At 38.9% G+C, this 17,411-nt stretch overlaps 1 protein-coding gene and 1 pseudogene across 2 annotated transcripts in view; both read right to left on the bottom strand.

Moving 5' to 3' along the window:
- Nucleotides 1-17,411, bottom strand: part of EPB41L4A (erythrocyte membrane protein band 4.1 like 4A) — a 95,546-nt gene that overhangs the window by 19,814 nt on the left and 58,321 nt on the right. For both annotated transcript variants that reach the window (XM_034432756.3, XM_034432755.3), the window contains exons 11-13: nucleotides 12,118-12,209; nucleotides 10,355-10,432; nucleotides 6,365-6,486 (exon numbers count right to left, since the gene is read on the bottom strand). In XM_034432756.3, the coding sequence (XP_034288647.1) occupies nucleotides 6,365-6,486; nucleotides 10,355-10,432; nucleotides 12,118-12,209 (292 nt within the window). The remainder of the gene's footprint in view (nucleotides 1-6,364; nucleotides 6,487-10,354; nucleotides 10,433-12,117; nucleotides 12,210-17,411) is intronic.
- LOC148115105 (uncharacterized) lies at nucleotides 2,467-4,262 on the bottom strand (annotated as a pseudogene).

Raw genomic sequence — 17,411 nt, forward strand, 5'->3', positions numbered from 1 at the left:
CTCATTTGTTTTTTTAAAACTTGGTTTTTAAAAACTTTAATGTTGCTTAATAAAATAAATACTTATTCCCACTAGCCCAGGTATTTACAATATGCCCAAAACAGTGATTTTGGAACAGCCAACCCCCCCCACACTTTTTTTTTTTTTTTTTTTTTTGATGCTGACAGAATTCCATTTTGCTGCTAAATTTTTGTGCATGTAGCCTGGCCACCTCTTCAGTAATATAGTTAAATATTATATTTACATTTAAAAATATAGTATTATCAGCTTTTAAAATACACATATCATCACACAAATAAAAAAGAAGCTGCATCAAAATAATGGCCGCTGTTCTGGCAGCACGTCTCAGTTGCAGAGGACGCGCTGGGGCTGAAGTAGAGGCCTAGTGGGGGAGTGGCAGCTGGCTGAGACTGCTGAAAGCCCTGGGCCTCTAGTTCATCCCCAGCTCCTGCCAAAAAGTACCATTGTGCAGGGTGGCCAAAAGGGAAGCGATTGGAGTGTGGGGGGGAGAGGTGAATGGACGAGTTGCACTGTTTCAGTGTTTGTAAGTGTAGACAAGCTGCCAAGTAGCCAAATTTTCATCATATAACTATGGGTATGCTACAATGCCATACATTTGGCATACATACATCCATTTTGCAGCAGCAACATAATTTCAAACAGTCTATGAACAAATCATTGTTAAATTGAGGATTTTTCTAACAAGTAAAGGGACACTCGCTTGGTGTTATCAAACTTATTGATACAAGGTGAAAATGGCAGTTAACAAACAAGTTTTCGAAAATGACAAGAAAAAGAAGTATGCAAACTTAAATGTCTTTCAAAGGCCAGAGCACTTGTAAGTGATCTCAAGTGCTCTCCTTATCTGGAGAGGTTTGAAGAGCTTATCTAATGGCCTGCTCTTCATACTGCAGTCCTCAGTTATGCTTTTCACAGAACTATCTTAAATCTGCCTTTTCTTCTTCTGGAAATCCTACAACCTTATATCCCATACATTTTTTTCTCTCTCTCTAAAGTTTCTTTTTATCAACCTCGGTTTTAGAAATAGTTAATCTTCCTGTAAAATGGGATTTACACTTTATTTACAAGCCTGTACTGAATAAAAATAGTAAATGCTAATAATAATTTCATTAGGTATATAATAGAATCAGGCATATTAAAATTCTGTTCAAACAATATATTTGACTTTATTCCACAGAAAAGGAAAATAAATATGTATATTTTAAAAACTGCACATATTATGTTATTTTAGCTTGAGGTCTTTATAAATAATATCACTAATTTCTTTTAAAAAAACTAAAAGCATTATCTAGTGCTGGGCTAGACAAATTTTTGCCCTCTAGACATAGCTAAATTCCAACTTTCCAAAAGTTCAGCCAGTTGAACCATTCATTAGAGGTGAGGCAAGCAATCAACTGGAGTAGCTCTACAGACAGAATTCAGTTTTAATTTTACAATTTTAGCAAACTATTAAAAAATACACTAAATGGCAAAAACAATTAAGTAGATTAATTTTTTATTAGTTGAAGATAAGGAACATTGGATTTACCTGAAGGTTCTTTCTCCTTGCGCTGCGTGAGAGTCCACTGAGTGGGTTATCGTCCAATAGGCCAGAGATTGAGTAAGAAATTTGTTTAAACACACCTCCTCTTCCGGTTTAGCCCAGTTCAGCAACCAAGTCCGAATCCGAAGAAACAGATGCCTTGAGCAAAATATAAACAACGTAAAAGTCCTCATAAACTTACAAGGGAGGGTATGGACTCTCACGCAGTGCGAGGAGAAAGAACCTTCAGGTAAGTCCAATGTTCCTTCTCCTTCGCGCTGCTTAGAGAGTCCATTGAGTGGGATATACCCAAGCTAAATATCCCCAGGGGGAGAAAAAACAGAGGAGGTGGACATATCCTCCATAGGGAGGACACTCTGAAGGACTCTGCGGCCAAAGGCTGCCTCGGCCGACGCAAACTTGTCCAACTTGTAATGACGAATAAAGGACGTCGGTGATACCCAGGTAGCTGCCCTGCAGATTTCAAGTAGAGGAGCCTGAGTGGCCCAGGCCTCGGTGGTGGCGGCCCTACGAGTTGAATGGGCTGTAACACAACCAGGGAGCTGCTTGTTCTTCCGTTCGTAAACCAGGGTGATGCAGGCCTTGAGCCAGTGGGCAATGGTGGGGGAAGAAACCCTGGAGCCGAGGGAGGTGGGCTGAAAGGAAACAAATAATGATTCTGATTTATGGAAGGAAGCTGTCCTGGAAATGTATTTCTTGAGGGCTCTACGAACATCCAAGGAGTGTCAATGGCGTTCGCTGGAATGAACGGGTTTGGGGCAGAAGTCAGGGAGCATGATCTCTTGAGCCCTGTGAAACCAGGAATTGATTTTCAGGAGAAAGGTGGGGTCCAGTCGCAACCGTCGTGGGGGTGTAGAAATGAATTCCAAGGTGACCCCAAGGGAAACCGTCTGGATGGCCCATGCAGTTGTAGTGGTGTGTCATATGTTAGAAAAGTATGCGAGATGACCTCCAATGGGGACCTGAAGAGAGGGGGCATTATTTCCTGCAAAAGGGACGAAACCCAGAGCCTCGAAAGGGTCGTCTGGTCTGAGGCTGGCGTGAGCGGTCTCTAAAGGGCTGTCTCTCCTGAGGTCTGTCAGTCATCTTACTGAACTGTCTTGGAGGAGCCGGGGCCTGAAACCTGGATTTAGAGGACCAAAAGGACTGTCTGCGATAGGGGAAGTTAGATCGCCTATCGGATCGCCTGGATGCAAAAGGGAGGACCTTTCTTTTGTCCCTACTTTCAACCAGTATGGGATCCAAGGCCTCTCCGAAAAGGGACCCACCCTTGAAGGGGGTTGCAGCAAGACGCCATTTGGTCCTCATGTCCGCCTGCCAATGGTGTAACGACGCGACGTGATGTTGGAGGCCATAGCACGTGATGCAAATTTGGCTGAGTTGAGGGTCGCATCTGCCATGTACTCAGTGGCGGCGATCATCTTATTGAGGTCCTGATGGAGGCGAGCATCCTCAGGAGATGCCCTGGTCTGCATTTGTTGAAGCCATATGAGAGATGCCCTGGCAAAAAAAGAGGCTGACATAGCTGATTTGATAGCCCATGTGGCAGCTTGATGAGTCTTACGAGTAGATATCTTGGCTCATCTGTCTTCAGTGCGAAGACCCTCTGCCACATTGGATGGAAGAATGCTGGAAGAAGTCAGACTGGCCACAGGAGGATCAATAGTGGGGAGTTTAAGCAGATCCTCAAATTCCTGTTCCACTGTGTACAATTTTTTGTCCAGTCCACTTGGATTAGATATGGAACCAGGTTGGGTCCACTGATGCTGGACGGTATCCAGAAAGCGTTTAGGAGATGGCATGGTCTCCTGCTCAGTTACCTTTTCAGTAAAAAGATGAGTGTTGGAATCACAGCAACTTCTGACGTGAGCGTCGGGGAAATACCCATGTTGGTGGTGACTTTGGCCTTATGTAGCAAGGTTCTGAACAGCTCATGCCTGAAAAGACCCGTAGAAGGAGAACTGACCAAAGAGGGATCCTCCTTGTCATCCAAAAGACTGTAATCGAAGACCTCCTCCTCATTGAGGAACGACTGGTCACTGTGATGAGAATGTGAAAGAGAACAAGCGGCAGCAGGAGCCTCGTTAGTCAAATGTGAAGAAGCCCTGGAGGATTGGGTCATTGGCACCGGAGCAGAAGAGGGAGCCAGAATACCCCTTTGAGTAAGGGCCGTATCAATGCTTCTAGCAACAGTTTGCGCAATGAGATCACACATTTCCTGAGGTATGGAAGAAGAGTGACCCTCTTCCGGGCGGAGCCCTGCCGCTGTAGGGGTGAAAGTGGCAGAAGGTTGAGAAACACAAGATTGGTCAGAAACAGTTGGGTTGGCATCAGGACCCTGTGCAAAGACTTCTCTCACAACGGACTGATCCTGCTGAGTCGCAGTCATGTTGTTTGGCAACCAAGAAGAAGTATCCTGGTGAGGTAGCGTATCAGAGATTTGATTTGGAATTAGATTGAGAGGAACCGGCAGGACCGCAGGAGGGGGGTGAATGATGGCCTCTGCCTGCATTTTGGCTCTATCAAATTGCTTGTTTAAGGCCATGTGTCTCCTTTTGGCATCCCTTTCTGCAGCAGCAGAAGAGGTAGCAGTAGTGGCAGGGAGTGAATTGGCTTTAGATGAATGAGTGTCTTTAAATCTGCCCCTGCGCTGAGAGGGCGATTTGGCACTCCTTGTAGAGTGACTGCGGCCTGCCATTGAAATGAAATAACGAAAAAAATTGAGCTAGATCAGTCTGAGAAATTGCAGAGGTGTAGATGACAATATATTCCTGGAATAAACAAAGGGAGAGAACGTGAACCAAAGTGATCCCAATAACAAACTGAATAACTAATAAAATACAATACTTATGAACGGCATAAAGAGAAAGAACAGTGCTGATTCACTAGTTGCAGGAAAACGAAATGGTGCCCGCTGACTATGCAGCACTGAAGCGGAAGAAAAAATGGCGGCCAATTAGCCGGGAGCCGACAACACAGCTCCGCACTAAAGAGAATACCCAGCAAGGAGGCTAGGAGCCAGCAACACAGCTCCGGGAACGCCCAAACTGATTAAATGACCAAATGGCGCGGGACAGGCACCACTGCCCCATTCGCGCCGAAGAAACAGCTCTTTAAAAGAACAACGAGGCCGACAACACAGCCTCAAATATTAAACAGGTTCGCTGGCAATAACAGGAAGAGCTGAGCCCCGGCAACACGGGGCTGTTCTCGATTCCCGCGGCGCAAGGCCGACAACACAGCCTCCCACGCGCCCTCCAGTAGCCCACGGCTGATCTCAATATCCATGGCGTGAGGCCGACAACACAGTCTCCCAAATGCCCTCCATAACTCATGATTGAAAACGCGGCTCGACAGACGCGATCCGAGCCGCCGCCAGCAAAGCCGCTCCTCAGCTGATCGGCGGATAGCCGATCGATCGCACACGCCATTCAATCTCCCTCTGCAAAAGTTGAAAACAGTACAAAAAGAAGAAATATTCTAAATTAGAGAGTCCAATGTGTAGAGCTCAAGGAAAAACAGGTCTCGAAGGCTCGGACTGGGTAAGGAACTGGGCTAAACCGGAAGAGGAGGTGTGTTTAGTCAAATTTCTTACTCAGTCTCTGGCCTATCGGACGAGGAATAACCCACTCAATGGACTCTCTAAGCAGCGCAAGGGAGAATAAATATTGTTTTATTAAGTATGCAACTAAAAAAAAATGGTAAGTGAGACATAGCAGAAAAAAGAGACTTCATTTTCTTTATAGCTTGATAAATGCAAAGTATTAGAAAAAAGAGCCCTTCCAGAAACCATTCAAAAATACAATATTCTTTTGTTCCACATACCATAAGGTTTGCAAAAAATATTTTTCCATTTATTTATGTAAATACTTGTGGTTTAATTTGTAAATGGTTACAATTTATAAATTGCATACCAAGAAATTGGAAAGGCTCCAAATGGATATGATTTATTTTAAACAATTAAATACAAACAGCCAGTATAAATAAGGATTATATTAGAAGTCTCAGAATTTCTTGTCAAAGCTCTATCAACAACTGAAGTTTTACAAAGAATTGAATGGCATATATATCCTACACAGTAAATTGAATTAGTCTTATTGTACTACTTTTAAAACATCCAACACATTAATAAAATTAATTTACACAATTAATTTGATATACATCTTTGCATTATGGAACATGTGTCTGATTCTCCATACTATGAAGATGGCTTAGATTTATGTCACCAGTGACATTTTAAAATATTTTCATATTTTACAAATTTGCAGCAATCTGGAAATCTACAGTTTATAAGAGAAGGCCTGTGATTTAGACAAATGTGAGACTGATATTGTTTCAATAAACAAAAATAGTGAATATGTCTGACTGGTTCAGTAGGCACTATTTATGACAAATGAAGCCAATATGTCAATCTCACTGTGATGATTATTTTGGTTTCCCATCTGGTAGCTATCAAGATTATGACACAATATAAAGTATAAGAGATATTTTGATTCAAAGGGTCACTGATTGATTGGACCAATTTTGATCTGACTATAGCAATAACTCAGCACTAGAGAAGGAGATATTAGTAGCCTCTATGCTACTGCTAAATCCAGAGGTATTCATTTGGAAATGTCTACAAATTTCATGTGTTGAAAATGCAGCATGATTTGAATAAGAATTAGCATAGATTGCAGAAAGTCAATTATTTCTAATTATATATTTGATCCAACAAGATTTATTTTATTTCTTAGCTTTTCTTCTGTATCCTTCCTTTGCTGAGTTTCTAACTCAAACAGGAGCTCTAACATTTCTTACCAAATTGTTGCACTTTTGATGTTCTTTTTGGATATGTCTTACTACGACTTCTTTCAACTGTCTGGTTGGGTCGAGGAAGCTGGACAGAAATATCTTTATACATCTGCAAAGCTGTCTTCCCACTAGAAAATGCAACAAATATTATATGATAAGTTAACTGAAAACTACAAAGTAAAGTATTGCAATTTATCCCTAGTTGGGAAAAGGAGGATTTTAATTGAATTAAAAGTTCAAGTATCAGCAAGAGCTAAACCAATAAAACAAAAAATATGCCTAACTGGCCTGCCATTATAAGGTTTTCTGTTACTCTTAGTGTTTCTCAATTTGACGTAAAGCACTTCTATCTCTTTCACATTTTTACTTTATAATGTATATGGTATTGAAAAAGCACACCGATTTCATATTATGTGCTTCTTCAGCCTTTTCTTTTTCTCAACTAGTTATGTCCATAACAATAGATTTTCAAAAGGATTTTTCTAAGGGATAGGATAGGATAGGATAGGATAGGATAGGATAGGATAGGATAGGATAGGATAGGATAGGATAGGATAGGATAGAATAGAATAGAATTTTTTATTGGCCAAGTGTGATTGGACACACAAGGAACTTGTCTTGGTGCATATGCTCTCAGTGTACATAAAAGAAAAGATACAAATAGAAGAGAAATAAAGTGAGTTTTTTCCCAAAAATACTTCCTGAAAAAAACCAGACAATTTCATTGAGTCTTTGCTGCTATCCCTTACCCCTAGAAATACCAGATTATTTTGCCATTGAGTTTGTATTGCCTATACATTTTGAAGAATGCAACATTTCATGTGCCTATAAAATGCCTTTAGTCTAAAATTACCATCTTCACTATCATCAATTGTCCTCCAAAAGTTGATGTGTATATCTACGAAAAGCCCTTTCATCATAATCAACTTCTCAGGCCTAAGAAACTAATCTCAACCCAACAATTACCATTTAATACAATATGGAGTTCCCTGATTCACTTATTTAATCCAACATCTGATCTTCAGTTTATTTGCTCATACCACAGTTGGTCACTTGGTGAAAAACCTGTCTTCAAATTTATCCAAAATCTGGCATGTGACCTTAGGACCACAAGCTATTATTATTGTTAAGGCCACTAGTATGATAAATTTAAACTAGGACTGTTTCCAAGAGTAGAAAGTGGTTACCTACCCTAGGAAACGTAGTAAATTTCATAATCAGTGCAATTCAGTCTTATGGCATTCAAACCTCATTTCTCATAGCACTTTATCCTTACTTTACCTTGCTTTCTTTTCTAGTGGTAACTATGTCTTTAGACACAACTATGTATCCACATCAACATGTTGCAAAGCAGACTGAAGCAATTACTATGTAGTCTTCTTGGCACCAATAGAAAAATGGCTTGTTGTTGCCTTCTTCCAGGATGTTTCCTTGACTTCCTATTCCAGCCTACCAAGATCAGTCAAGGTTACCTAGATACTGCCATCCAGCTGGGCTAAAAGATAGACAAGTGGAATATCAGCAGGTATGGTTCCCCTTCATTCCAAAAGACAAACTGCTGATGCCATCCCCAGTTTCCAATTCATAATAATCAATGTGGCTGATACACTAGGATATCTATGAGAGTGTCCTAGAGATACGTTTTCAAAGATTCAAGAATTCAGAGATCTGTCTTTAGAAATTGTGATTTTAGAAGCTTTCTCTGTGTGTCTATCGACAGACCTCTGGTGCCAAACAGAAAGTAAAGGGAGTACAGTGGAAGAGAAAAGGGCTCCCCTGGGACCAGAGACGGGTGGCACATGAATTAACAACCGGTTCGCCCAGTACCAAAAATGTGAGGGTGCGCGCATGCACTTTGCTCGCGCATGCAGCTTGCATGCATAGGTGCAGCTTAAAAAATGTTGCTAAATAGGACGGCATAGTGCTGGGGTGGATGGCAGGCCGACACGCAGGTCATAACTACCAGTTCACCCAAACCAATCTGAACCAGCAGCAGCCCACCACTGCCTGGGACCCAAAGTTCTCTGGTCCTCTGACATGGCTCTGGAAGAACAGAAAGCTATACCAGTAATGGAGTCATTTATTTTCCTGCCATATGAATCAATGAGATGGACCCTGTTTGTAACAAAATAAGGTAATAAAAATAAACCCTGCTACCTTGCTGAAGACTTCTCTCACCTTGGATTCTCCATCTCACCCTCCAAAGAACTGCTCTGCTCATTAGTAATGTTATCTTTAACTTCAGCTTAAAGGTACCCTTGAATTATTCCACTTAAGTAGCAACCAAACTAACTCCCTTCCCTAGGGAACCTTATTTAAAATCCCAATATTCCTGTTTATAGAGCTAACTGTACAATATATAATTCTGTTAAATGCTTCTATTTTTTTTTGCATTTGTTACTTTTCTTAAGAAAGTTACTAAAGAATCTATATAAAGTGAATAAAACTTGTGTTAAGGGCCTAAATACAGAAATATTCTTTCGAGTGTATGAAACACAGAAATTGACTGAAGCTTGCTAATTTAAAGCCCTGATCTAAGATGATGTGTACAAGTCAAGCATATATTTAAAAAAAAAAACCAGGCCTGGAATAGCAATCTATTAGATACTATTACCTACCAAAAACAAAACCCTGAACTTGACTGGCTAATAGTCAAGAAGTGTACCTACTTCAGTACAGATTGGTGTGTTCACACCAGATGCAGTGAACAGATCTCCACATTCTGCACACGCTGTAGTGTATACCATTAGCTCCACACAAAACAATTACAGTTAGCTAAACAAATGTCAATTATAGTGCCCAGATTCAAGATTTAGACACTTAATGTAAGGAAAACATACAAGAATTTCAGAATTTAAATGACGAACAATGTTCTGTAAATACTTTATAAAACAGTTTAGAACAAAGAGACATTCTACTGTTATTATGTGCTTTTCTCCTTATTGTTGCATATCTGATCGAATAACCTTTTCAGGTTAAACAACACAAACTCAAGGCCTTGTCAAGCCAGATCAGGCAGAAATATAGTGTGGTATACTTTACTGTCCCAGTTGTGATGGGTTCTAACAGTACATAAAACTTAGGCATGTATCTTCAAATATGTGTCCATGCTAACATTTTTAAATCATAATTTAATCATTTTTCAGAGTGGGACTCTTTACTCAGTTATGAGGGTAAGAAAGAAGAAGAGTCATGCTTCTCATAAGCTGCCATAATATACACACTTTATATTTACATCACATTTAAATTAAGAAATCCCAGGAGAAGTTGATGCTGTAAAACTTTATTTTTTATTACCATTAGTGTCCTATGGCTCTTTCAAACCCAAATACTATTTGCTAGCCCCAAATTTGGGATAGCTCATTGCTTACGATAATTTCTAAAGCATTCAGTTTTAAGTAATCACAGAGTTACATTCCTAACAAACTTACAAACTGAACCTAAAATGACAGTAAATGTCCTAATGATTCAGAATATAAAATTTAAATATGCTGGCTATATTTCCAGTCATTTCCAAGTAGAAGAAACTTATCTACTCCAAGTATACATGAAGGAAACGATATACAGGCACATACATCTATTCTCCCTCATCACACACACACAAAAAAGCCATCCAATTGTTTATGATACTGCAGTCCAGCAAGGCAGAAACATTTAATATCCATGAAATTACCAGGAATACATTTTGACTCCAATAAGTTACTACATGCCATTACAATCAACCAACGAACTATATATTTGTAAACAGAACTCTTAAAATATTAAAGCATATTTCAGCTTTACAAACTCTGCAGCTGTAATTTTAATAAAAGGCTGGAGATGAGTTCCTCAAATCCCTTTTAAAGCTTTGATTATAATATTTGTCTCAAAAAATGGACTGAAAATCACAGCAACAATACCTAAACTTCCAGATTCCATGAACTAAGAAAAAACACCACATAAATGCATCTTGAAATATAGCTTCAAGTCACAACAGTAACATTATCTTATTCTTACCTGTATCGATGTTTATAACCAAGAGATCCAAGTTTGCCAAGTTTTCTTGATAGAGAATTAGATTCATTTTCTGGCATTCTGTTTCAATTTAAAACACAGAGTACATTTGTCTTTGTAGGACTAGCCATAAATAAAAGAGAATATTGATTGCACATAATCTCCTTCTCTATTACTACTGGGGGCTCATATGCTCAGAATCAGCTGTCCATCTTGTCACCAACTTCCTGTAAATTGAAGCTGGTCTGAGATACTCTGCTTTGAAAGTTTGATTATTTCAGAAAAACACCTCCCACAAGGTTATTTGTGATGCGCTGGCTGCAATTGACAAACTGCAAAATTTTCCATCCTACTGGCAGGCTCTGCACTTCCATGACAGTTTTCACTCTGGCTACCAGAGATCCAGCAGCACCTCCCTCCCCATCCCCTCCCAATCATAATTGAAGGGCGATTTTTCACTGCAGTGTTTTTTTTTTCTTTGAGAACTGGAAATCACATAGTTTTTTTTTTAAGTTCATACAAATAGATCCATACAAATATTAATTTTTAAAATCACACGAATTTTCACCTCCACAGAAGAAATGCTGAATATTTGATACTTTAAGAAAGGAACAAGACTGAAGAAGGGGAAATCTTCATTGGGGATGTTTTTTGAGGGTAGCCTGAATACACCTCGTCATTTTTCTCTTAAAGTTTCTTGTGCATTACTCTTTGCTTGCCACCAAACCTTATTCAATTATATGTCAGATCCTTGGCACTATATTTCCACAGAGATGGCTCCTGGTTTTCTTGGGTAAGAACTGAGACCACAGTGCCTGTGTTTTTTTCAGGACTGAAATACCAGCATGTATTTCTGATGGTTGCAGCATCCCAGGGTCCATGACTGCCATTTGAGACCTTCCCAATCAGCTTCCAACAAGCAAAGTCAATGGAGGAAGCCGGATTCACTTTTTTTAAAAAAAAATTGATTTATATGCTGCCCTTCTCTGGAGACTCAGGCAAGCAATAGCCTTCATACTTTTGTATATTTATACAAAGTCAGCTTATTGCCTCCACAAACTGGGTCCTCATTTCACCTGTCTTAGAAAGGATGGAAGGCTGAGTCAACCTTGAGCCTGGTGAGATTCGAACTTACAATAATTGCAGACAGCTGGTGTTAATCACAATGCTATCAGTCTGCTGAGCCACCATGATGTGATTCACTTAACAACTGTGAGTGCAAGTCAAGGACTACCTGTATTTTCTTTTTGATTCATTCATGTCTGAGGGCTAATATTCAGAGAACATAGAATAATAGGGTTGGAAAGGATCTTTGAGGTCTTCTACCCCCTGCTCGAGTAGGAGACCCTAACCATTAGTTCTATGGTTCTACCATTTGTTCTGTGCAAGGGCTTTCCTTGGTATAGGAAAAATCTTTGCTGCCCATTTGGGTTACAAAAAATGGACCCCGGACAAGCAGGAAAAAAAAAAGACTAAGTTAAGAAAAATCACCATCTCAGAGTTACTCATTACTGTAATTGGAAAAATCTTGCTTGTGCAGTTGTAGACCAAAGCCAGTGGCTACTTATCTTCCATTCTTATTTTTGGATCAAAACCAGTGTAATGAAATGTGCACACCTATCTTAAACACAGGTACAAACAAAAGAATCCGAAATACTTGATTTTTAAACTTCAGATAAGATTTAAATATATCTTCCATAAACTACTCAGATATACCTTTTTACTGTCATTCAGTAACAGATTCCTCAGAGTTTCAGCTCACTTACCTGAAGAACGTATGCTGTTCTACACAACATTTCCATAAATGCTTGCATGCAGTTTTGTTGTGTGCTTCAAAAAAGAAGGAAGTTTCATTACACTGAAATAAAAAAAAATGATAATATTATGGGGATCACTCTGATGTAAAGGATTTGCACTTAATATACTGAGCATGTAAGTGCTAAATACATTTTTTTATGTCTAGCCTCCTAGATCAAACACCATTTGTGATCATTGAGAATTTTACTGAAGTTATGCCTACTGATACAGTGTAGAAACTTTGATCACTTTATCTTGGGAGATCAGGCATTACCTCAAGTACTATTTAAATAATTTTGAATGTTGGTAGGGCTTTTGTCTTCCTTTGGCTCATTAACTGGGAACCAAATATATGCACCAGAGTTGTTTTAAATACAAATTGATTTGTAGAGCATACCAAGATATAGGACTGACCTACAACAAAAGTAATGCTCAAATCACTGAGAGATATGCAGAAATTAGCAGAAATTATTCTAAATAGATGTTTATCAACCGTGAGATGTACAGAAAATGGTACTGAAGAAAGTTTGAAGTGTTTTTTTTTCTTCATGAAATCACTTCTATCGAAATGTTCTAAACATTTCTTTTTAAAAAGGAAATTTGGGCACAAAAAATATTACCCTTTCAATGAAACTGTCAGTTTAATTCATTCATAGAAAATGTAAGTGGAATTAGAGTACTTTTAACAACCAAAGAAAATCTGCTATTGTTTATACAATATCTAAAACATGAATAAAAATAATCTTATTATAACAGATTGACTTTTAAAATGAAAAAACCCTATACAACCTTATAAAGCACTAATTTTTTAAAGTACACAGTATTGCAGGATTTAACTTCCTTCTTGAATATCACCCTTCTAGCCCCACTAATAAATTATAAGATCATTGGGGTGCATCTGAAATACTATTTGCATCCTCGACGTTATATTCTAAGATACTTGAAATAGAAACTATATATACACTTTATCAAATAATAATTGACATAGTGAGCATCTGTGACATGTTTTCTTTTAAAAATCTAGCAAACAGAAAACATTAGGAAACCAAGTTCTAATCTCCTTCAATATGGAAAGTCAAACCACACTCTAATAAGAGCCTTGGTGGCGTAGCAGATTAAAAGCACTGTTAAGTAACACCAGCTGCCTGAAGTTACTGCAAGTTCAAATCTCACCAGGCTCAAGGTTGACTCAGCCTTCCATCCTTTCGAGGTAGGTAAAATGAGGACCCAGATTGTGGGGGCAATAAGCTGACTTTGTATAAAAAGAACACCACTGGGTGGGGGGGGCGAAAACCCTACTAAGCAGGTATATACAAAAGTATGAAGGCTATTCCTTAACGCATTGTAAGCCTCCCTGAGTCTCTGGAAAAGGGTGGCATATAAATCGAACCAATAAATAAATAAATAAATAAATAAATAAATAAATAAATAAACAAACAAACAAACAAACAAACAAATGGCTTTTCTAAAATGTGATACTCAGAACCAGAAACAATATTCTAGGTATGATATGATCAACACAAAACAGAGAAAAACAATCACTTTGTGGGTAATCTTGGCACTATATTTTCGTTGATTTCAGCCTAGGATTAGATTTCTTTTATTTGGAGGTGCAGGGGAGGTGCATACACTATTGGCACAGGTTCAGCTTGTGAATCACCAAAAAATTCATATCCTTTACACATGTACCGCTGTAAATTAAGGTTACACCCTTTGATTTTTCCTATTCAAATGAAGGACACAGTATTAAAGTTTTTCTTTGTGGATTCTGTCTATTGTTCCAGCTTGTCAAAATTCTGTATTTTGAGACTGATAAAATAGATGCTTAGCATTCCCTTGGATAACGTATTTTGTAATCCCCTATCAAAGTAATTTATAAATATGTTGAATACAGTGCCTAGAACAAGGTTCTGTAATATTCCACTTGACATCTCCTTCCATCTCAGTGTGAAGTTACTTGATGTATAGTAACTGGGTATAACTGTTCAACCAGTTCTATAATCATTTAAAGATAGCATTGATCAATCCACATTTTGACCTATTTTCTACTAGAATTTCATTGGAACGTTATCATTAAAATCAATCCGAACAGATTTGGAAAATAGATGCAATGCAGTTTGGACATTCATATCAATGCAGAAAATTGAATACATTTAGATTTTCAGATAGAAAAAATACATGTACACATATACAAAAGTCTGTTACATCTTTAATATGGTTTGAAACTTTCCAAATTGATTTGGGAATGTACAATTTGATGGTTTGAATCACGGGTGAAATGCTCCTGGTTCGGACCGGCTCGGGCGAGTACATAGAGATGGCGGTGGGCAGTTCGGAGAACCGGTAGCAAAAATCCCTGCCCCCGCCCCCCATGCCCAGCTGAACCCCACGATCATCAGAGCCTTTTTTTCCTTTTAAATGGCTCTGACCATCCAAGCTCTGACATCCCAGCTGAGTTGCCTGCTAATCAGGCAACTCATCTTGGATCGCCAGAGCCATGTAAAAGAAAAAAGGTTTTTTTTTCTCCCCCTCCCAGCCTCCAGCTTGCTTACCTTAGCTGCTGGTTGCATGACAATCGCAATCCATGCATCAGCAAGCAACTGAATCTCCCTGCCTGCAATCAAGCTCATTGGTGAGCAGCTCTTTCTGCCTGCCTGCCTTCCTGCCTAGACTTGTCGACTTCAACTGGGAGTTGAAGTCCACAAGTCTTAAAGTTGCCAAGGTTGGAGACCCCTGTTCTATTGGGTAAGTTTGTTTCCCCTTTGGGAGCTTAAAAAAAAATAGTTAATTGGGGTTTTTTTAAGTTGTTCTTTTTTTAGACCTAGCCATTTAAAGTTTAGGAAATTTTAAATTTAGCTGCTTTTATATAAAAATAAAAATAAATTAAAATAAAATAATATTTGTGCAGCTTTCTGAGATTTAGTGTGTTTCTGTAGTGTTTCACTCTAACTACACAAACACACAAAATCTCACAAAGCTGTATGTGGAATTTTGTGTGTGTAAAGTGTGAAAGTTGGTTTTTTGGGCTTTTTGTGGCTGTGTGAGGTTCCTGCTTGTTGTGGGGCCATTTTGAGTCTAGCACAGCTGCTTTTACATTGTGGGTGAGCCAGTTGTGTTGTGTTGTGTTTTGTAGGTTAAAAAAGGGCAAAGAAGTGACATTGACTTGGCCACGCCCACCCAGTCACTTTACCACCAAGCCCCGCCCACTAATTAAGCCACGCCCACAGAACTGGTAGCAAAAAAATTTAGATTTCACCCCTGGTTTGAATCACTCTGGAGTTTCAACTTGGAAATGTCAATTATACTGCTGAATTACACAATATTCACACAATCTATATGTTTCACACAAGATATACACTAGGTATCTTCTAACAGCAATGTTGAGAGACCTTATCATTCAGCAGCATTCCTTTAACATGTTCCTTTTTCAAAAAGAGAAATGAAAAACAGGACCATTCCACTGAAAAATCAGAGGAAAGAAACAGCTTAATGGATCTGCTCCCTCTCTCAGGGAAACAGCAGAGAGAAAGATGGAAAACAAGGCCAGACCACTGTCTCAGCTAGGATTCAAATGTTTGTAGTTCTGGAATTTTTTCTTTTGCAGCTAGACATATTCAGAAATTATGCTTAAAGGAGCTTCTTTCTTCGTGCTCTATCCCAATCTCTTTATGCGTGTGGGTGTGTGCGTGCAAGTGGGTATATTCTGGTTTTTAGACAGCAAGCTTGTAAAAGGATCCTTTTTTTAAAGCAGGTCCTTTATGAGCTGCTGTGTAAGGTTTTCAGCTAAAAAAGATAAAATACTTGAAATAAGTCAACGAGACATAAAAAAACTACTGCATTTTTAAAAAAGATAACGAGTATATATTACACACAATTTAAGAATGTGTTTTGGGAATGATCTCTCCAACTAATTTCACCTTACACTTCAATTGGTAATTTATCAACAGCACATGTGTGATTGCTACTTTCTACCCCTCAGGACTGAATTTTAGACAGTCCATCTACCCAAACATGTTTCAGCAAGTATCAGTACCTGGCTGATCTTGTTGGAAGTAAGTTGGAAGCTAACAAGAATGAACCTGGTAAATATTTGACTGAGAGAATAACAGAGCTGCATGCTAGATTGAGAAGCTGAAGAAATGTCCTGGAAGAAAGTCATTGCAAAACACTTCTATATCATGTAGCCCATAAAGCTACAAAGATATAGGTATCAAATATTTATTGATTTACTTTGACACAGACCCTCCTAAACTTTGTTATTTGTTGGGTAAATTTGCTTTGTTTCTGATCCCTCTCATCCTCAGATTGGAGATCTTGGAAGAATAAGAGTTAACTTTTTGATCTCGAGTTACTATTACCAAGCAGTTTGCTCTATTCATTTTGCAATCACCAAATATGGATACTACTTCACTGCCATTTAAAATAGGAATCATCACTCCAGCTAACATTTCTACCGTATGTAGAACGTTTCCAATACCAAAAAGTTTTGGGCAAACTCTGTCCCTATCTCTTTGTTTCTTCATTACTGAATTACTGTGATGGCCAGTATATACAATCCCAATTGTAGTGCAAAAATATAATTTCATCATTTAACTAAAATAAGAATGGTTTTAATCAGGATTAGTAACAAAATCAAGTCATATACAGACACATTTTTTTTCTTTTAGTGACCCTGCAATCCAGTGGTGAGTTGTGCCTGGTTTTGTCCGCCCACCCGCCCAGACATCATAATTGATGATCTGGGCATGCGCAGAAGCTCGCGCGCACACGCAAAGCGAGCTCCCGTTGCACATGCTCCCATTATGAACCGGTAGTAAAAGTAAGTAGAACTCACCCCTGCTGCAATCCCTTGCATTGGGAGGAAGTCAGGCAACTGAATGGAGCTGAGCATTTACTGGCTTGATGCCCTTGCTGATTCCTATGTGGAATTCACAGTAAATACTTTCTCTTTGTGCCCAGATAGAGAAATATCTGTCGCTAACTAGGATCGAGCTCACGGCCTCCTGATTGGGAAGTGAGAGCTCCACCTATAGGCCACCATGACATTCATACAGGCACATTTATTATATGCATACATTATACATTAGCTGCTTTACTTTCATGTGGTCTCATTTATGTAGACATTACAGGCAGTGCAAACGTTCTACTGTAACAGTTGTGTTAGAATTACAACTTTTTCTTCCTAGTGTTTTCCTACAAGTTCAGGGTCTGTTTTGGATCAACCAAAAGTAGAACATTTACTTGTGACTGGAATTGATTGATT

Source organism: Pantherophis guttatus, chromosome 2 (genome assembly GCF_059756535.1).
Source record: "Pantherophis guttatus breed Tessera chromosome 2, ASM5975653v1, whole genome shotgun sequence".
Taxonomy (NCBI): domain Eukaryota; kingdom Metazoa; phylum Chordata; class Lepidosauria; order Squamata; family Colubridae; genus Pantherophis; species Pantherophis guttatus.